At 43.0% G+C, this 20,822-nt stretch overlaps 3 protein-coding genes across 4 annotated transcripts in view; 2 read left to right on the top strand and 1 right to left on the bottom strand.

Annotated features, from left to right (window-relative positions):
- The window catches only part of LOC103363755 (serine/threonine-protein kinase 32C), a 78,385-nt gene extending 75,171 nt beyond the window's left edge, over nucleotides 1-3,214 (bottom strand). Inside the window, exon 1 of the mRNA XM_008290639.1 lies at nucleotides 2,844-3,214. Within this exon, the coding sequence (XP_008288861.1) occupies nucleotides 2,844-2,925 (82 nt within the window). The 5' untranslated portion in view covers nucleotides 2,926-3,214. The remainder of the gene's footprint in view (nucleotides 1-2,843) is intronic.
- A 1,073-nt stretch (nucleotides 3,215-4,287) lies between these two features.
- Nucleotides 4,288-13,284, top strand: LOC103363756 (leucine-rich repeat-containing protein 27). Of its 2 annotated transcripts, none has more exons than XM_008290641.1 (11): nucleotides 4,288-4,373; nucleotides 6,504-6,807; nucleotides 6,971-7,101; nucleotides 7,446-7,504; nucleotides 7,882-8,034; nucleotides 8,933-9,110; nucleotides 10,981-11,121; nucleotides 11,441-11,546; nucleotides 12,121-12,188; nucleotides 12,802-12,922; nucleotides 13,032-13,284. In XM_008290641.1, exons 2-11 carry the CDS (start codon nucleotides 6,592-6,594, stop codon nucleotides 13,143-13,145), a joined length of 1,287 nt encoding a protein of 428 aa, XP_008288863.1. In that variant the 5' UTR covers nucleotides 4,288-4,373; nucleotides 6,504-6,591; the 3' UTR covers nucleotides 13,146-13,284. The 2 variants fall into 2 exon arrangements, with proteins under 2 accessions (XP_008288863.1, XP_008288862.1); XM_008290640.1 differs by lacking the exon at nucleotides 4,288-4,373 and adding an exon at nucleotides 4,744-4,861.
- A 720-nt stretch (nucleotides 13,285-14,004) lies between these two features.
- On the top strand, nucleotides 14,005-20,816 carry pwwp2b (PWWP domain containing 2B). Its single transcript, XM_008290642.1, has 3 exons — nucleotides 14,005-14,317; nucleotides 16,490-18,214; nucleotides 20,701-20,816. Exons 1-3 carry the CDS (start codon nucleotides 14,178-14,180, stop codon nucleotides 20,705-20,707), a joined length of 1,872 nt encoding a protein of 623 aa, XP_008288864.1. The 5' UTR covers nucleotides 14,005-14,177; the 3' UTR covers nucleotides 20,708-20,816.
- Nucleotides 20,817-20,822: the final 6 nt, after the last annotated feature.

A 20,822-nucleotide genomic window follows, 5' to 3' on the forward strand; every position in this document is an offset into this window, starting at 1 on the left:
GCAAAAAAGAAATGCAGCAGCTGTACATCTGAACAACGAATAGAATATTTTCCCACAACCAAATGAACATGATCAACTGTGTCAGCACTGGAGGACGAGTGGAGACTAGAGGCTTCACCGTGCACAGACGCTTCACTTCTACTGTAGCCTGCATGCAAGACGTTCAGGAAAAGTCGGCAAATTGAAGCGCTCCTCACTAAGCAGGTATTTAGCAAGTGATGCATTTTGTGTATTTATTATTTATGTTTTGCCTCCAGGAGACGCTCTGAATGCAGGTGAGGAAGTGGTTCAGTAGCGTTTAAATGCTAAGATTTCTACATCAGCAGGAATGTAGCTCAACATAGAAGTGAAAGCAGGGCTGAGCCAGATGAACGGCATCCAAAGCAAAAATCTATTTTAAATGCCTTTACCAGCGTTACATCATATGAGAAAGGTCGGAAATGGTTTTGCACTCAAAAATAAATAAATCTTCAGTGTAAAAAGTCAGTTCTTAGCTTTTTTATTTTCTATGCAGATGTACCCTCCTACAAAATCACCCTCATTATTCTCGAGTGATTCATTCCTTCCAAACTGAGTCACTCAAGTCATCTAGGTGATAATCTGTATTTTTTTTTTTTCATATAAATCCAGAAAAACTAACCATCACACTGTCAGCTTTTTCCAATATGGTGCCGTTCTACCCAGAAGCCAAGCAGGTTCAGAGCTTCTTGTCCAGAATATGGCAGTTTCTGTTATTTAACAAGATGTGTTCACTTGTGTAGCAGCGCCGGAGAAAAAGTTCTCTCACAAACGATGATAAAACACATGATTAAGCATCCGATGGACCAGACCTGCTTAATCCCAGTTGATCCAACCATTGACTTCTCCCGCTCCGGATGCTGTTGTCAAAGAGTGTAAAAAGCAAACGCGCAAACAAGCCGGATGTGCACCTCAATCAATTCCACAGCTTTCCTTTGCTAATCAAACTATCTGCCAAAAAAGCCCTTTTGGCAGCTACGCTTGGACATCAACCTGACCACTTGATTATGTTTGCAGCCTTTTGAGCCAAACGCCGCTCTAATATTACTGCCTAATGTAGGCCATATGCTGTTTTCCAAGAAGCCAGGGGATACTGTTTCTAAGAGACCTGACAGGCAGCAAGAGACATCTAGAGTCTAAGTCGGCATCCACAACGCAGTGCACCATGATTTGCTCAGACTGTTATCAGCGCGCGGCAGCTCTTTGAAAGATATACAGAGAGGGGAGAGAAAAAAAAAAAGAGAGAGGCAGCTGCTTTACAAAGGCGGTAAACTGTGCAGAATCAGCGCTTCGCGAGTGTTCAAGGTGATCAGCCTGACATTAACAGTTGTCTCTTTTTAATGCATATGCCCTCTACTCACATTAGCCCATGCCTACTGCTCAGTGTGTGTTTCAGCAGAGCAGGGGAGCATTTCCACCGCCGTACAAAGGGACTCGCCGTAGAGCACATTCCTGCGATAATATTGTACAATTACATCAAATGCACTTTTGCACCAAAGAACAGATCCAACTCCAATCTATGCATCTGTGGATAATGATAACAGGCGAAGGCAGTGATTAACTAAATGATGATGCTGACAATGCAAATGCGCTGACTCCTGGCACACATTGAAATCAAAGCCCAGCTCAGTAGTTATTACGGTTGTGCAGGTCATACATAAGTGGCACCTGATGATAGGAGGATGTAGGGGCTCTCTCTCTCTGACTTTCTCAGCACAGACAAACCGGAGAAACACACCACCTCAGCCTTGAGAAGTTCAGTAGTGAGCCTCCTCAAGGTTTTTCTTTTAATCGCAGAGAGCGCTGAAAGAAACAGGAATGTGTACAGCCTGGCTGGATGAACATCAGCACATACATGTGAGGCTTGGATGTGATCAGACACAATCTAAAGCTGTAGTCCCCCTCGGTGACCACTCCCCCCTTTATAGTAATCTACTTTTTCTGGAAGGCTACTCCACAGAAGCTGTACACTTAATTGGGTTACCCTTGTATGCAAGGCATGTGTACTAAACACACATACACAAGCACGGACCATATGACCACGTCCCTGCAGAGAAATGACCTCATTTACTCAAGTTTTTTTTTTCGGCAAGTTTTCATGAATGCTCTTCTGCAGCAACACTGGATTTCTATTTTTTTTTGTGCAGAGATTCGGTGATTCAGTGCTTGAGCTCACTGGGTGCACTTCCAAGAGGCTTATTTCCCCATACGCTGACAAGATATCATGAATTAACATTACTTCCATGCATGACACTAATCTTGTCTTAATTATGCAATTAACTCTGTGTCTTCAAACAGTGCACATTTCAAAAGAGTTCATTGAGGCATTAAAGTATTTTTCTCGCAGCGTGAGCAAAGAGATATTTTTACTGTGCTTGAGTGGCAACGCTGCACTTTGTGATCCTGTGAGAAAGATTTCATTTTTTTATTTTATCTGAGGCTTCCTATGCACATGCACTGAATGTGATGGAAATACTAATTTAGGATCACTTTTCTTCTTTTATTACCTCCTCTGGGTGATAAAAGAGGCAGATAGTAAAGCTGGATGATAGTAGGAAGCCTCCAACATCAGGAAAACACAACAGCAGACTTTGATAAATGTGATTTTTGTTAATTTAAATTAAACTTTAGCAGAGTAAAGCAGCAGCAGTGCTCTCCTGTCATCTCTAATAGAAACTTGGACAACTTAGCTGCTGCATGCTAGTGCTAACAGATGCCTTAAAAAAAGGAGTTAAAGAATAAATAGTCACAACAATCACTGCTGGCTACTTCTGAAGTAGTTAATATACGTAGAAGAAGCCTCGTTTTACTTTTCCATCACTTACCATCCTCCTTTTCGTCGAAAACTGGCCTCTTTGAAGAACTATTGGCTCCCATCCTCTTCTTCCACTTGCCCCAGTGAAACATTGATGCTCAGATTGCATTCCTCGCCTCTTGAAGAGAAACTACAGCTGTGTGTTGGACACCCTCCTCCTCAGAAAACACAGTCACAACAGCCATACATTTCACCCGAACCGTGTCCGTTATTTTCGCTTTAAATATTTTCTCTCCCGTTATTTCTTCTGCCGACACTGTGAGCAGAAAAAAAGTGTGTAGAAAGCGGCGGGGAGCGAGTGCAACGCCCGAACCGACGGACCGGGAGGTGTTCCCAACACACACTGTTGGCTAAGTTTGGAGCTGTAGGCTGAAATAATCACTCGGTGCTGGTTGTGTTCAGTTGTCTTCCGCAGCCAAACCGACAGACTTGGTGTTTCTCGGGGCTGGTAGTAAAAGCTGCGTCAAGACGGACGCGGTGAGACGCTGCAGAACCGGAAGTTGACCAATTTTGTCTTAGGAATAAAAGCTTAGAAATAGAATAGAATAGAATAGAAAAATACTTTATTTATCCCAGTCTGGGAAATTACTGAAAATCTAACTTTATTAAAGGATGGGAGATTTTTAAATGCATGCCTCCATGAAGTCAGATTGATTGCGTATAAACCACACCATAATGCCCTTCCTCACTCCTAATGTATAACCAGTTTAGATTTATTTATTTTTTTTGCTTGTATGACCCTGCTCATTTTTAAACATCACTAAATGTATTTCACACATCTGAGGAAATCAACAGAAATGATTTCAAGGTGCATCGATGTAATATTTTGATTATACAAAATAAGCCTCTGTGTGATTTTAATAAGGATATACAAGCTATTTTAACTGTTAACATAAGATTCATTAAAACGATTGTCTATGGGTTTGAAAAAGAAGAAACAGAAAAAGGTAATATGTAGGAAAATGTGAAAGGGAAGATGATATGAGGTAAGAAGCCCCCCATGAACATCAATGATTTTCAATACTCTACCCTTGCTTCCTGTTAAATTATGCATACCATCACCTAATGCAGTGATAAAATAGCTGACAGGAGTGCAAAATGCATCAGTGTGTCATAAATGACACCTTGGAATAGGGATCGCCTGAATTCCACCAGGTGATAATTCACATATAAATTGTCTTCCATGCAAATGGACAATTTAGTGCATACAAATTCTAGGAAAATGCATTAAATGGAGTATTTGATTATTAAAATTTTTGTATTTAAATGAAAATTATGCCCATGGTAAGTACTCCACACAGCAAGCAAGTTTAAGTATATTTCAAAACACCTTCCAGTGTATTTTTTACTTTTTCTTTACGCTAATCTTATATTGAAAGTGATAACCGGAAGCTGCCCCTTGGCATTCTTCCTGACTTGACACCTGTGATCGTAGTGTGACAGTTGCTGGCCAGTGACTGTGGTCGACGTAGCTCCGTATCACACACTGTCATGCATATGAACACACGGAGAGCAGCCTGTGTAGGTGAAGCCAGCATAGGTCAGTATGAAGTGGTGGTTTTTACAGCGTTTCTCTACCAGCGGAGAACTGCTGCTGCTTTCCTGCAGCCCAAATGAACCTCAGTGCTCTACTCCCCAATCTCATTAGAGGATGGATGGGTGGAGCCGGATCACTGAGGGGGGAGAGGGATTAACACTTTACAATATGCACACTATTTATCCTGCCGCTGCACTGCACAGAATTAAAAATATGTCACATTTGGTGCTTTGTGACCTGACCACGCCCTCTGGACTAAACATTAATTAAATATTAGTTGAAACCTCGCTGCCGCAGTTCGCCCTGTTTGCGCGTGAACTGTTGCCGTAGTTGTGTTGACCTCGTTGCCATGGTTACGATGTCAAACTTGAGAGGCGGTAGGCTAAAGGTTAGCATGATATGTTCCTACTTTTTTTAAAATGTTCTACACTAAGTTATTTTAAGAAGATACCGAGTCACATTTAGGAGTATTTTTTTTACTGACACAGCAGGTAAGCTAATGCAGCGGTGGTACAGCTGGTTATCGGTTAGACCATTGTTAGCTGGCATCAGCAGTTACTACGTGAGCTAACTAGCATTAGCTCCAATATCAACACTGCAAAGTTCCGTGTGGGCTGAAGTAGCTTTTCAACACTAAATATATGAACAGAAATATGATATAAATTAATAGTAAACTTTGTCCATGTGGCACCCTTCAAAAAAAAAGGAGTTTCAAGGTGCTTTACGATAAAATAAACTACAACAATAAACAATAAAGCGTCTATATAACTTTTTTTAAGACAAGAAAACATTAGGAAATGCGATAAAACAATATAGCAAAACACCTTTTTTTTTTTTTAAAGAAAAGCACTGTGAAGTATCAGAAAAGTGGTGGACTTTCAAGTTTTTTACACTGAAGCACTGACTGACCGTTGTGACAGTAACTTGTTCCTCAGTGTTGCAGAATGAGGGGTTACCAATGAGAGCAGAGTCAGACCATGTAGTGATTTAAAAGTATCAGCAGAAGCCTACACTGAGTCCTGTGATGAATGGGGAACCAGTGCAACTCGGCCAGGACTCCAGTAATGTGTTTCCTGAAGTGTTTGTGAGCAGTCCTTCTGCTGAGTTTTGATTAAACTGTAAATGTGCAATTGCTGCATCAATTAGGCAGGTGAGTAATGACCTGCAGTCGACCAGATGGGAGAACATGAGGATAATATTTCAAATTTGTAAAAAGCAGGACTGTACAAGAGTGTTAATGTGTTGATTGAAGTTAAATGTTGGTCAAAAACAAGCTGATGTTATAATAATAATAATAATAGTAATAATAATAATAATATGACCAATACGTAACAGGTATAAACTGAACACATTTTTTTACAACGTTCTGTTCTATAAAAATGTTTCCCAAACCTAGAAAGAAGAAAATATGTTCTTAAGGATTTGGGGGGGTCAAACCTTTGCAGAACAAACAAAATCTTGAGATTGAAATTTGATATTAAATATCCTAAATAGTTTATTTTGTGAAGAAAAAAAATTTTGAACTTGTGTTGTTTTGCTGTTGTTGATTTTTACTGTGAATAAGTACATTCTTTCTGGAGTGACATGTGGAGCTGGCAGCAGTCCAGGGGAATGAAGCTGTCACCCCTGACCGTAAAGACAGTCAGGTTTGGTGTTCTTCTTAAAAATAGGATTTTGGATTTTGTGCTCAGTGCTGTGTTTTGTTGTACATATATGTGCTTATTTTTGGACTGAGCCCTCTTTAAACAAATGGAAGAATGAACTAAAGTGCTTGAAAAAATTACAGAAATTTGACAAGAAAGGTGTTGCTTTCATTACTGGATAGTATTGATGTTATATGAGACCTGTCCAGGGAGTCCCCTGCCTTCACCCTGAGTCAGCTGGGATAGACTCCAGCCCCCCATGACCCCACAGAGGATAAAACCATGTCTAAATAATGGATGGATGGATGTTAATATGAGATAGCCTCTTTCTGTTTGTTTTTATCTGTACATCAATTTGAAACTTTTGAAACATTTTTTTTGTTTGGCTAAAGACAACTGGTGATTAATGAGACTTAAGAAGCAGCACTGTCAGACGAAACCTCTTCGTTCAATATGGCTCTTACACAAACTTTCTTATTTTCATACACAGGAAGAAAAATGCATCTGCCGAAAGACACTTGAACCTCCTGAACAATGGTCTGAGTACACAAGCAAAACATCCCAGCATCACTTCTACAATGACCTCCCCAGAGAAAGAGAAAGAGGTTCCTGATGTGCAGCGACGCTTCGTCTTTGGAAGCAGTGTTACCAAACCACAGCCTCCTTACATTCCGCCGCATGACGATGCTGAGCCACAGGAGCCGGCTGAATGTTATTCAACAGAGACATTATGTCTGAGCAGATCTAATCTCAAACAAGTTCCAGACAGTGTTTTGAAAAATACCACACTAAAGGTCAGTTTGGACTGTACAATTGTTCAACTTCACCCACTCAGTTACATACTGTAAGCTGAAGTGCTTTCAAGCAAATAGAAGTCTGTATCTTGGGCCTAAATTCTTATACTGTAGCATAATGTATTCTTCTGTAATATCTAACTGCTCAGTGTGTCATTTTTAGTATCTAAGTCTTGAAGGCAACCAGATCATCAGTATCCCAGCTTCATTGTTCATCGACTTGCCAAACCTGCAGTGGCTGGACCTCAGAAAAAACCAAATTGTGTCGCTCCCTGCTGAAATTGGCTCACACAGGTAAGCTTTTTAAAAATAAATGTTGACTGATTCCAAATCTCTCGGCCGCCATGGGACTCCAGTATGTTTCTTTGTCAAGTTTCAGGACAAGTTTTGATGTGTCTGTCTATTTTTTGAAGCTATCACTATATGTTGAGGGTCTTAAAATAAATACACAAATATACAAATGTAGAGCTAAGTGTGGCAAGTCAAAGTAAACATAAGCATTTCTGGGTATTTCTACATTATGGCTTTGGTATATCTTGGACAGCCGACTCCAGTGTTCAGTTTGGGATAAAAACCTGCTTGTCAATCAAGGGTAACCCCTTTTAGTTGTCTCATAGTGTGTGATTTTATTCATGTAGGTCTCTGAAAACCCTTCTGCTTGAAGGAAATCCTCTCTCAGAACTGCCACCGGAGCTGGGTGAGTTCAGTTCAGTGACCTCAATCAGTGAGCAATGTCTCACTCTTTAAAACAAAGTTTTTATATCATGAATGTCAATAGGTCTCACAGACACCATATTTAGATCTGAATTACATGTAGAAAGAAATACAGGTTGTTAGTAGTTGATGCAATATGGCTGAAAATCTTTTTTTGCTCCCCTCTTTGCTGATATCACTGCTGCTGTGTTGTTGCTTTCATGTAAATTAATATCAGTAATTAAGAAATACACAGGATGTAAGCTTCTTCCTCATTCAGTGTAAATTAATCAGGATGTGTGTGTCAGCTCATATCCTGATTAATTTATAGCAAGAGTGTATGCTGCTATAAACAATTCATTATTTGCCTTTGTTTTTCAGGGAATTTGATTACCCTCAAAGGTCTGAACTTGAGGGACTGCCCCATCCGTTTTCCTCCACAAGACATCGTGCACCAAGGACTACAGTCCATCCTTCATTACCTGAGGAGTGCTATGGCTAAACGACCAGTTAGCGCAAAGAAGACCCCCGAAGGTGAATAAAAGGCACTAAAAGTTTGAACAACACAGCAGCGTGGTGCATGCACGTGCATCCCAGCCATCTGCTCTTTTTCTCAAAGATAGGACGGCTGGACACAAAAATAGCTCCTTGCCCTGGTACCACTTCACTGGTGTGACTTCTGTTCCCTTGGAGACAGCGCGTGCCACTCAGCTGACTCTTTTTTTCCTTTTTTTTTTTTCCCTTTTGCTCCCCCCCACCGTTCCAGCTCTGTAATATTTTTAGCCAGATGAAAATGATCGATAACCTGTGGGTTCTAAACAGGAGCTCTCTGTCACTAAGCACTGTCTGGAGGTAATCACTGTGAGAAGCCCAAGACAGCCCTCCACAGGAGAGGCTGCTGCTGCACAATGAGCAGAGCCAGAGCCCTCAATCACGCGATCTATCTCCCTGCCTACAAGGTTATTAACAAAGACAGGGCTTCGGTCTTCACAAGGAAATCTCCTTTTATTTAATTGCCACAGAGTATAAGTCTAGCAGACCTGAATATACACCATTCATTTGTTATCAACCTTTATCAGCTGGAATAAGAATGGAATATATAGCCTGTTTGAGTGCAGTTATCCTCCACTGGGCAAAAGTTACTTTCAGCCACTTATTTTATTAATTCAGTACAAACTTGCTGATACCATATTCTCCTCTGCAGTTCATGTAGATGCCTAGAAGGGAATGTTTTACCTGCTGTTATTGTGTGAATTTGCTTACAAATGACTGTATGTAAATCTTTGCTGCATTCGGAGAACAAAAACTCTTTTTCAACCAATTATCATCATGCGCTTCTACCAGCCTCAGTATCAGTAAGCGCCGATGATTGTTGCCAGTGTTTTCTGCCTCCACATCACAGTTGTTGCTGCCATGCCTGTTTCATTGCCAGAGCTGCCAGTGGTGGAGAAGCTCCAGCTGTCAGAGCTGACGGGGTCCAACGTGGAGGAGCAGGATGAAGCCGTGGACAAGGACGAGCTACAGAAGTTCATTGAACTCAAAAATAAACTGATCCTGCTGGACAAAGCCGAGCTGGGTCCAAAGTCGCGACTTCTACCTACCACCAAAAAGTACGTAAAGATGTTTGGATGAAATGAAATACATTGATATTTTGGGATTTATGCTTATTTGCTTTCTTTTGGGGCTGCAAGGTGGCTCGGTGGTTAGCACAATTGCCTCGCAGCAAGAAGGTCACCGGTGCACATCCCGGGGAGGACACCCGGGATCTTTCTGCGTGGAGTTTGCATGTTCTCCTCGTGCAGCGTGGGTTCTCTCCGGATCCTCCGGCTTCCTCCTACAGTCCAATAACATGTTGAGGTTAATTGGTGATTCTAAATTGTCCGTAGGTGGGAATGTGAGTGTACTTGGTTGTCTGTCTCTAGGTGTAGCCCTGTGATAGACTGGTGACCTTTCCAGGGTGTCCTCTGCCTTCGCCTGAAGTCAGCTGGGATGGATGGATGGATGGATGGATGGATGGATGGATGGATGTTTTCTTTTGACGAGTTAGAGAAGAAGATGCCCATCTAGCATCTGTACATTACATTGGAAGCTACAGCCAAGAGACAGTTTAGCCTAACTAACCATCTACCATACCTCTGAAATATTAGCTCTCCACCACCATTACAGCTCACTAATTAACTGATTAAACTAATTCTATCTTGTTTATTTGTTCCAGAATATCTCTTGGCTGAGACCAGTAACTTCCTGCAGTCATAGCTAATCTTGGCCAAGAAATGGTCACGCATAACCTCCTGCAAAAGGACAAATTGTCTTTTCACACCAGAGTTTTTCCTGCTTTGGGGGAAATGTTGGCATCCTCCAGAGAAATCAGTTTTGTTATCAGGGTTTCATTTACTCACACATACCAGACAGTTGTCCGAGGAGCTCCAGCAGAAAGCAACTGGACTTATCTTTTCGGTCCTTAAAGACGTTTCACCTCTCATCCAAGAGGCTTCTTCAGTTTTATTTATCTGATGGGGAGGTCCAGAATTTTATAGTCTCTCCAGTTCACATGGCTACTAGCCCAGTAAGCCATTAGAGCTGGAGTGACTATACAATTCTGAAACTCCCCATCAGTCCGTTAGAACTTAAGAAGCTCTTGAATGAAGGTAAAACATCTTCAAGAACCTAAAAGAGAAGTCCAGCTGCTTTCTATTGAAGCTCCTCGGATTACCATGACCTGAATGCACTGAGAATCTACTCAGACACTAGACAGTTGTGTTCATCAGCTTCTCAAAAATAACAGGAAAATGCATAGATTTCTGTCATATATGCATAAACTAATCATGCTTACTGTCATGTGTATTTACCACTCAAAGGCCCATTTAGTGCCAGGAAAAACCCTTTACACTCCAGTTACATGTTGACTAATGAGCTTCAGAGGTGCTGGCCGGGGGTTTCTTACTGCTGGACATTGCTGGGCGAGCTGTTCCCAGATTTTATTCCACACTAGGCTAATTGGCTGGCGGTCTCCGAATATATAATGGACAAGATAAAACTTTCTGCAGAATCTTAAACTATTTCTTTAAAAAGGAAGAAAACAGCTTGACCACGAAAACTACAAGGTGTCTCATTGCTCCTACTTTTGTTTTTCTACAGGTTTTTCTTTTTTCCAGGTAGCAAATAACTGTTGGCCATAAATCATTTTCACCTGGTCAGATATCTATCGAATGCAGTGAAAGTGTTATCTGCCATCCAGTAGGAGGAAAGAGCAGACCCATTTGTTTTGTTGGACTAGATAACTTCAGCGCTGAAGCCTGAAGTTGTGGTGGAGGGCAGAGTATAAGGCATAGTGCCTCGGAAAATGATGGCAAAACATTTTTTAATGACATTCTCCACAGAAGAGAGCAGGCGATAAAAATCTCCCATGCTGTCTCCGCCGAGGCTCAGAACTCGGAGGAGCAATAAAAATAAAGCATTTTGTCTCAATTTATTTGTCAGAAAAAGGACAACTACCAAGGCCGGCATAATTCCTGAGCTCGCCCTGTCTGACACTCAGCATTGGAGGAGGCCGGAAGAGAGGAGACAGGCTGCAATAAAGGAGCTGAAAGAGAATCAGGCTATCTTCGAGCAGAGAAGAAAGTAAGCTGATTTCAGCCTCAGCACCACGTAGTGTAATACTTTAACCTCTGTGCTGCTGCATGTTAGCCATTAAACCATTTTGGATTAATTGAGCAGAATAATCAGGCCGGGACAGGATGTTGTTTTATAAAGTCAGACTTTATTGTGCCAATTTGACCCAAGTAAACGACGGTCACAGATTAGCATCACTTCTATTATTCAAAGCAAGGAGGGGAAATCAATATTTACAGGCCACCTTGCCATTTTGCAAACAATAACCCAGGAATCATTTTTCTTGGCATAGATTTATGACATGCATTGTGATCCGACTCTCCCGCAGAAACCAAGAGGCTCTTCAGAAGTGGCGTACGCAAGCCAAAATCACGCAGGAGAAGAAAACATCGGAGTACAAAAAAAAGAAGCAGGAAAGACAAAGAAAGCAAGAGGTATGTGTGGGATAAATCACCTAAATTTCTACCTGTCAACCTGCCAACCACCAGGGGGCAGTCGAGCACCACCTCTGTCACATTGGCTGGAGCACTGAAACAATAAATCTGATATTACCATGAGATAAATCATAGTGATGCTAGTGAATGGGTTTCCAGGCAGTAGCACCACCACAGCCAGAGGTGTTGATGAAGCAGCAACAGATTGCAGTTTCTGTGAGGGAGTGATCTGCATCAAGGATAGCACAGCAGCAACACATAGCTATCAATGCTAAGCTATACATGCACACACTGCATATGGATGGTTTTGAGTAATTTGGCTGTGAGCTATATTTGAAAGCATGTAGCTGAAGAGTAATGTTTGCATACAACCAGCAGCGTCAGTGTAAATATACACTGGAAAGGTAGAAGAAGAGGAACAGTGAGGCTGTTGTATTACTGCTTTCCAACCGTGGCTGCAGGCTGTATCTTTGTAGGATGTGTTGCAACAGTTGTGTCATCCTTTATGCAGACAAGCAATCGAAAACAATATACAGTTGTACATGAGAAAAAACACCTCCTCACTCTGTTCCAGGAAGCAAATTCAAAGCCCGATTTGGAGAGCAGCAGTGGCACATCCATCACAGAGTGTGAAGAGGACAGGTAAAGTGGAAGTCTGTGTGACCAAAAAATACAGTCCAAAAAAAGCAGTCCACAACATCCTGAAACCTGAGTCAGAATTAGAACCAGACCTGCTGCACTGACCAGTAAAGTTTGTTTTAGCTTGCCTGACACTGAATATGTATCTCCTCCTTTGTGCTGGGTATTGATTCTCAGAAAGGCATAATGGATTTTACTTTTATTCATCCCATCATAGTGCCTCATAAAAACTGCACGTCACATACTTCCAAGCGTAAAAATACCTTCTGGATATTATTTTGCATGGTTTACAACTGTGAGCTGGGTGAAAGTGAAAAGCTAGAGACACCTAGTGGACAAAGAGACACTGTACATGCATCACAGAGCACCAGCAGTTTCCTTTGTTCTTCTTTGACAACATCATGTCTTTGAAAACACTGATAAACCTGATTAGATAGCACAGCTCCTCCACTGATTGACTAAAAGTAAGACCCGATAATGTAAATGTAAACAATCAGCCACGGATACACCCTGTCCACCATCCATACAGGCTACGATGCCACAGGCCATACCAAAGCATCGAAATATTCAGTCATTTGATTTGAAATTCTGACCTCTGACCTGCGTGGCCCTCCAGATCAGCCCGGCGGCTGGAGCGGCAGATACACGCACGTGTCGTGAAGATACAGGAGGGACGCCGGAATCCCAGGGGCACGGCGACCGAGCAGATGGCAGCGGCAGAGGAGGACATAGAAGAGGTCAAACTTGTAATTCATTATTCACCACTCATGCAGCCCAGCTGTATTGAACTTATTGGTTATTGATCTGATTTTGTTTTTGTTTTTTTTCCCCTCTGCTGACTGACAGATGAGGAAGCTGCAGACGCGGCTTCTAGACAAAAAGAGAAATCAGGGAAGGGATCTCGGAAAATCTATCATGATCTACACTGAAGGCACCTGGCCGAGCTTTCTCGATAAGTGACAGGGATTACCCACCTGCTGTTGAAATGTTTTGATGTTGGATTCATACGAAAAATTCAGTGGAAGACTAATCCCTCATGAATGACCGTTGTAATGCTCATATCATAAAAATAAACATCTCAAGTCTCCTCCTGGGCAAATTCTGTCGCTTGTTTCTTTCTCATTTTCTTTGGACTTCTGCAAGAACCCCTCTTCATTAAACACTCATGTTTGGTAACTTATTAAACTGTATCACCTCTGTATATATAAAATAAATGTGATACTGATGGATAATTACTTATTGTGAAATGAAACTTCAGTTGTCAAAAGTATAACTGGCTCAGCTCCAGGATAAATCTGTCAAGTTATACAAACATTAAACTAACCTTAAAATAAAAGAACATTTATTTGAAATACATGAGAGAAATTGTACGGTAAAGTTAAACTCATCTTTAAAACGATTAAGTCATTTGATTCTCAGCAGGGCACCTTTCAAGTGTATCACCAAAGTTAAAACATTTAAAGGCCATTTTAATGCCAAACATCACATTTAATGCTCTTGTGAAAGTATATCTATTTGTAGTTTGGTGGATGTAAACATTTAGGTGAATACTGAAATACTGCTTTTTTTTTATCTTATTAAATCTGATCATCGCTTACATGTCATTTGATAATGTATTTATATTTGATGACTTCTCCAGTGTAATGTCAGTATATGTTTAAAACACTAACGCCGTTAGACTTCTCGCTGGGAAAAACTGAGGCATTCCTGAGACATAAATCCGTAGCAATGAATGGCATCAAAGCAGGCAGAGAGACAGAGAAAGGGTAGGCCTTGTCTTGGGAGATTTTTTGCTCCTGTAGCACAGAGAGCGTGATGTCAGCGGTGGCAGTACTGTTGTAATTGACTTGGTGGGGGTGATGGCGTCATTTTATGCCCTGGTGTAGCCTCCTGCTCCAATAGCGAAGGGGAGACGGATCTTTGGCCGACGCGACCGTGGCTCCCTTGGCCGGGATCGAGCACCGCCGAGCCGGACAATTCACCCCGGGAAACATGGAGGCTGTGGCCGAGGAGCTGCGGGCCGGCTCTCGGGTACCTGTCACTATCGATCAAGTAGTTAACGATACACTGGTGGTGACGCTGACCTATCGAGAAACGAGCTACACGGGGATATTACTCGATTGCAACAAAAAGTGAGTCGTATTTTCTTCCTTTTCTTCTCGTTTTCTTGTCTAAAATTAATTTGCTAAACTCTGCTAACGGCTAATGTACCTTTGATGCTAAGTCGAAGCTAGCTTGTGAGCTAGCTGTTAGCATACTGGGCCCTCATACAAAAGACTTATAGGTTATTGTAGCTGACAAGGTAGCTATCAGCTAGCTTGCCGGCTAATGGCAAACTGATATCATTTTAGCCCATAATGACATTATGAAATACGTTATTTTATTATGGTGGAAAACTGTCTGTCAAGATAGTTGTCCAGCCTGCAGAGATTGTTAATGACTTGTGTTGAACAATAGCTACTGTCAGTGGGTTCATCTATAGCTTATTGTTAGCCTAATCAAATACAGGGCAGCTAAAACGTATTCAGTAAAAGTGAGTAGGCCTTGACTCAACAGTATTTTGTCTAACAGTTATATTTTGATGCCTTTTATATACATAAAAGTGTGCACTCGTTTTCTGGAGTCATGTCTTACTAATATTGTAGTAAATGTTATTACACCTTTGAGAAATAGCTCTTTTATAACCAGTTACTTCTGATCTGTAGAAACAATGGAAAATGACATTAATGGGATTTGATGAATCACAACTATGATGCTTTTTCTCTAAATCTAGTTTTCATCAGATCTGGTGATTATCTCTGACAAAAAAAAAGACCCTTTCTTGACAGTAAGCACAACACTGTTCAAAGCATGCAGGTATAATTTGACATGTATCATGGCTTATCTGGCCCTCTTGCTGTGTGTCACATGTGTAAGCCTTGTGTAGCTCCTGGTGCTGTGCACCTTAGAAGCCACTGGCTTTACACTATTTATAGACTAGCAGAATCAGAATCTGACCAGCTTTGCCCCTTAGTATGCTTAGATGGTTTTTCATGCAAGAGCCCAAGCTCTCCTGAAAATAACCCACCCAAATGGGAAAAGGCTGGCCTTGGAATAACTTAAAATAGGCCTATATTTCAGGCCTTGTCACTGACAAATTTGACGACTTCTTCCTTTTCAGCTCATGGAAATACATTTCCTATCATTGTCTCCCACGGCCTTATTTATGTCACGGTCTAATCCTATCATTCAGGCAGATCTCCTTCATCTAGTTACACTGTACACAACATGAAATGGCAACAGGGTGGTGGAGTGTGACTGGTCATATTCTGTGTCCTTGTACTGTGCTTAACTAGCACTGTCTGTTCCTGTCACAGGCAGCACTGTTTGTGCCGTGTCAATCACAGTGAAGGCTGATATTCACCAGCTTTAGGGGCGCTTATTTAAAGGTGAGAGGAACAAGCCTCACCAAGAGACTTTGATTCACAGATCCCTGCCAGCTCCTTCTCTTGGGGAGGAAATCAGGCTCCCCAAATGTGCACTAATTAATAATCTCACCACATATAAGCCCCAAGTAGACACGGATGCAAAAACAAACTGAAATCTCCTGGCTCCTTCTCTACATCTCTGAATCCCGAGTGATTCATGGGATTGTTTTTGTTCAGTCAGATGTTGGGGAGGGGGGGATCCTGGGCATCCTGTAGTCTCTTTGTCTGCTGTCTCCTGACTAAAGCAGCACAGCCATGTTACTGTTGCCTGCCAGCCACCTCTCAAAGACTTCTTGGCAGTTTGGCCTTCGCTGGACATGTTGGCTGATCCCAGAGAACGAAAAAGAACACATAAAATCCCTCAGAGAAAGTCGGTGATACTATTGCTCTGCTTTTGTGGCCTAAGGCAGAAGGACAGATAACCTTGGCAAGCTTGGCTGCCTTGCACAGAAGCCCCAACCCCCACACATGAAGAACTTTCAGCATACAGGTGATAGGCAGAGTGGCGTCAGTGTGTCCTGTCCAACTCAAACTAAAAGGGTAAAATAGATTTTTCTACTTAAAGCTTGTAGTGGGCCATTTATAGAAGCGACTGTGAACAGCTTTGGGTGCTCTTTTCTCTTTTGAAACAGCAAGGTATTTGATTTGTGCTCTCCCACTGGCCTCCAGTTATCTGACATGGTGAAATACAAGCATGGCATTACATTGTTGTTCTCTCAGAGGAGATTGCTAAAGTAGGAAATGTTTGTAATGTGTAACATGACTGCCCTGCTTACAAGGCTCAGTGAGATCCATGATTATTAATTGTTGGTTTTCTTTTTCTCTCATTCGTTTCAGGACTGGGCTATTTTGTCTACCAGATTTCACAGCAAAACTCGGGGACTGCCCAGTATCTAAACCGGCTTGTGAAATCCCAGAAGTTCTGAGTGAGGAGCCGGTTCCCACCTCTCCCAGCCAGGCTTCACACAGACCAAAGGATGAAAACACTCTCCCTGAAAGCAGCATACCTACTGCACCTCCACCCTGCCCCGTACCCACACCAGTGCCAGCTGGACAGACTCCTTATCCTCCTTATTTTGAAGGAGCCCCCTTCCCTCAGCCCTTATGGGTGCGCCACACCTACAGCCAATGGGTACCTCAGCCTCCTCCACGACCAATCAAGAGAAAGAAGAGGCGGACGCGAGAGCCTGGCCGTATGACCATGAGTACTATCCGTCTGCGGCCGCGGCAGGTACTATGTGAAAAGTGCAAAAACACACTTAATAGTGACGAGGACAGCAAAGACGGCATGAGCAACACCAAGACTTCTAGAAAAGAGAATGCGCTACAGAGTGACGACGAGGGCGATGACAAGGACTCCTCATCTAAGTTGTCGAGAAAAGAGGATGTAGTTGCATCTAAGGACACTAAAAGGCGGGAAAATGGCCCCAGCCTTGACAGTAAGCGCCTCAGAAAGGACAAAAGGGGTGAGACTGATGGGGAGAAATATCCTGGAGGTGATGTTATCCCCCACAGTCCTGTCATAAAGATCTCCTATAGCACTCCACAGGGCAAGGGGGAGGTCATGAAGATCCCCTCACGAGTCCACGGTTCAGTCAAGCCATTCTGCCCCAAACAACTGGTGCAGAATGGCGTGGGAGAAAATGGCAAGACGCCTTCAGATCCCACCAAGGAACAGCGGCACATTTTAGATGCCACAAGGTCTGGCCTCACTGTGTCCATTCCCAAACTCAAACTAACTAGGCCTTTTGCAACCGTGGGTCAGGACTCAACTTCTCCAAAGATCCGCTTGAGAACCCCTCAAAGAGAGGGTGAGGAAAGCATGGTTGAGTATGAGGCAGAACTTGTTGGGGGCACTAGGAGACGAAGCCCCAGAGCGCCCGGTCCATGTCTCCCCCACTCTGAAGACTCAGGAGAAGGCAAAAACTCTTTGGAGTTGTGGTCAGGGAGTTCTGGGGAGGAGGCTGAGCGCGGCCACAGCGACCTCACGCTTCTCATCAATTTCCGAAAGCGTAAAGCGGATTCTTCCAGCCTGTCGGTCTGCAGCAGCGACAGTCTAGACGAGTCCAAGTCCTTCAGCTCCGACGGCACCTCACCTGAGCTGTGCGACCTGGCACCTGGCGAGGACCTCTCCGTGACCTCGTCTTCTGTACCTTCACGGGACGACTGCAAGACGGTGCCGCCGCTCACGGTGCGGCTTCACACCCGCAGCATGACAAAGTGCGTAACGGAGGAGGGTCACGCTGTGGCGGTGGGTGACATTGTGTGGGGGAAGATCCACGGCTTCCCCTGGTGGCCCGCGCGCGTCCTCAGCATCAGCGGCACGCGCAAACAGGAGACGGCCAGCTGCGAGGCCCAGTGGCCCCAAGCGAAGGTGGCGTGGTTCGGTTCACCCACCACCTCCCAGCTGTCTGTTGCCAAACTGTCGCCCTTCAGGGAGCTCTTCAGGTCCCGCTTCAACCGTAAGAAGAAAGGGATGTACCGGAGAGCCATCCTGGAGGCAGCCAAGGCTGTGGGTCACATGGGCCCGGAGATTACATCGCTGCTATCTCACTGCGACACGTAGGTTAGTCCATAGCAGTTATTGTGTAATTGTTCTCCTTGCTGTTTTCGAGCTCTTACATGGGGCTGGGCTGGTTATTGAAAATGTACTAACAATATAACGTATCGTCTGCATTATTCCAGTAATGTCAAGTGTGTTAAACCTGAAAAGACAACAACAAATCACATCTGAAGTACAAGCAGTCTGTCACTGGCAGGCAGCTTGTGCCACTTTTTTTGTGGGTTTCTTCAAATACTGAAAGTCTAGTCATCAGTGCCCCGACTTGTGGATTTAAGCAGTGTGATTAACCACGAGTGACCAGTCTGACTCGGCGAGAACAAATGTGGGAAAAACTGCAGCACAGAGCCGGTGAAGATGAGTAAGAGCCGGAGAGATGCCATGTTGATCCCGTGGACACACTTCACATGAGACACGATTAGAGCCGCGACAATTAGTCAGTTGACCAGTTCTAGTATGAGCCACAAAATCGAACTAATTTATTAATCTACCAAGAAGCAATAGTCAGCTTTTTAAATGTGACGAATTTGTGATTTTTCTATTTCGATCATTGCAAACTGAATAGTGTGGAGTTTCTTTTTTTCTGTAAGAATTTCTCAGCTCAAGCTTTTCTCAGGTTTGTTCTGGGTGAGGGAGCCCACAACATGCTCGAAAGTGATTTTAATACTTGTTAGTGGATACAGAAGGGTGACAAATTAAAGGAAATAAACAGAACCATTCACCGGCGGCTCTGTTGTGTTGTAGCGGGTGTTTTTCCAGCATGGTTTGGCTCCCTAAAAGGAAGAAAACATATACAGAGTTGTTGTGAGTGATCACCTTTATCCTGTGATGAAACATTTTAATCCTGATGGTAGTGGTCTCTTCCAGGATTATAACACCCCACATCCACAGGGAGCAACTGACTGCTTTGATGAGTATGAAAAGGAATCATAAGTTATGGTCACTAGCAGTAGATTTTGGACTAATTTCTTGTTTGTACAACGCTCTCCACTGTCATCAGAACACCAAATGAGGGAAAATGTTTGAGGAAAATGGTGCTCATCCCTCTGACAGAGTTCCAGGAAGTTGTAGAATCCTTGTAAAGGCACATTGAAGCAGTGAAGCTGCTCTGGCATGTTACTAAAACACTTGACATAGTTTTTCCCGTACATTTGTCACCCGTCTCTGTTTGAAATTCTAACACACAAAACAGTAAATGAAGAAAACAACTAGCAGATTAATTGAGAATGAAAATGTTTTGTAGCTGCAGCCTAAAACAAAACAAATGTAAGAACTTAGACTGACTTTCTTAATCCCAGACGGAAATAAAGTCAGTCTAAGTTCTTATATTTAGATTTGTTTCGTTTTGGGCTGTAGCTACTAAACATTTTCATTCTTAATTAATCTGTTAGTTGTAACTGATGCAAAAATGGCTGCAATGGCTTCTGTTACAAGAGGTTAGGTGGGGTTTTTTTCCCATAAATGAGAGTCAGCCATGTCATCCAACAGGACGACTTTACATCCAAGAAATAGGACGAAGCAGTTTATTACGTAAACATTTGCTAATGCAACTCCATACTCTCTATTTCACCCTTTTTATAATCCTAGTAATCCACTTTTCCGGTCATATTGCCCAACCCTGCCCTCAGATTCGTTTAAAACACGTGATTCGATGATATTCTTGTTAAACTTTAAGGACACGAGAAACCGAGTGAAAAGGATTCTGAGCCGACCTGCTCATTAAACAAACAGCGTCAGTTGTGCTGTGCCAGCCTCAGGAGTTCTGCTGCACTCATGTCATGAAACAGGTGCTGTGTTCAAAGCTGCAAAACAAACATTAATACCGGCTTTAATGAAGGCACAGGCTGTACTGCTGACTGTCAACAGGAATAGCCTGTTAAAACTGCTCATTTCAGCAAGAGGCTCGCGCCGAACACACAGCGCTGCTTACACAATGAAAGCAATTTGAGCGCATGAACATACGTTTTCAGTTACAGAAACACGTCGTCGTGCCGCGGCTCTGCTCGAACTCATTCTGCAGGTTTGCGGCTGCGTTGACCCTGGGCAGCCCAGCAGCAGGTCTTCCACAGAAAAAGGTTAAATATTGTCTTTGAGTGATAGAAAGGGGCAGACAGGCATTTTCCAACCCTTGTGTTTACCCTGTTATGGGCTTAGCGGCCAAAAAGGAGGCTGGTCGGAGCCGAGACTAAACAGTAAGGGGTTAAGCCTGTGTTTGGTGCTTTTTCCAGACCTCATAAAGGAAGCGCTTTTCTTGCTCTGTCAGCTCCACGGCTGGAAAGTAGCTGACGTTGGCTTCACACTGCTCCATAATCTTCAGATGACTAACATGACATGTTGAGAACATCTCCCCCACTTGTACTCTCAGTGAAGAAATTCCCTGCGCTGGATATATGACCTGCCTTGTTTGCTCATTGTCTTTACTTTGTGCTCTTTCTTCTCCCCCTTCTTCTTCTTCTTCTTCTTCTTCTTCTCTTTCTATTTTGTGTAGAGGCTGAGGACTGAAGAGAGGTCTCCGAGGTTTTTCTGAATTCTCAGACTCTGTCATCAAGACCCAGGAGGGAGTACGTGCGGTTGCCACGGCTACTATTTATATGCCGTTTTTTTTTTTTT

The sequence above is a fragment of the Stegastes partitus genome, unplaced genomic scaffold (assembly GCF_000690725.1).
Source record: "Stegastes partitus isolate 25-593 unplaced genomic scaffold, Stegastes_partitus-1.0.2 Scaffold688, whole genome shotgun sequence".
In the NCBI taxonomy this organism is placed as follows: domain Eukaryota; kingdom Metazoa; phylum Chordata; class Actinopteri; family Pomacentridae; genus Stegastes; species Stegastes partitus.

What these genes read in the sequence shown, in the direction of transcription:
- pwwp2b (XM_008290642.1), top strand. Translation starts at nt 14,178, where the DNA reads ATGGAGGCTGTGGCCGAGGAGCTGCGGGCCGGCTCTCGGGTACCTGTC. An exon ending in TTACTCGATTGCAACAAAAA is followed by an intron (nt 14,318 to 16,489) that starts GTGAGTCGTATT and finishes CATTCGTTTCAG; the next exon opens with GACTGGGCTATTTTGTCTAC.
- LOC103363756 (XM_008290641.1), top strand. Translation starts at nt 6,592, where the DNA reads ATGACCTCCCCAGAGAAAGAGAAAGAGGTTCCTGATGTGCAGCGACGC. An exon ending in TGAAAAATACCACACTAAAG is followed by an intron (nt 6,808 to 6,970) that starts GTCAGTTTGGAC and finishes TGTCATTTTTAG; the next exon opens with TATCTAAGTCTTGAAGGCAA. An exon ending in AAAGACAAAGAAAGCAAGAG is followed by an intron (nt 11,547 to 12,120) that starts GTATGTGTGGGA and finishes ACTCTGTTCCAG; the next exon opens with GAAGCAAATTCAAAGCCCGA.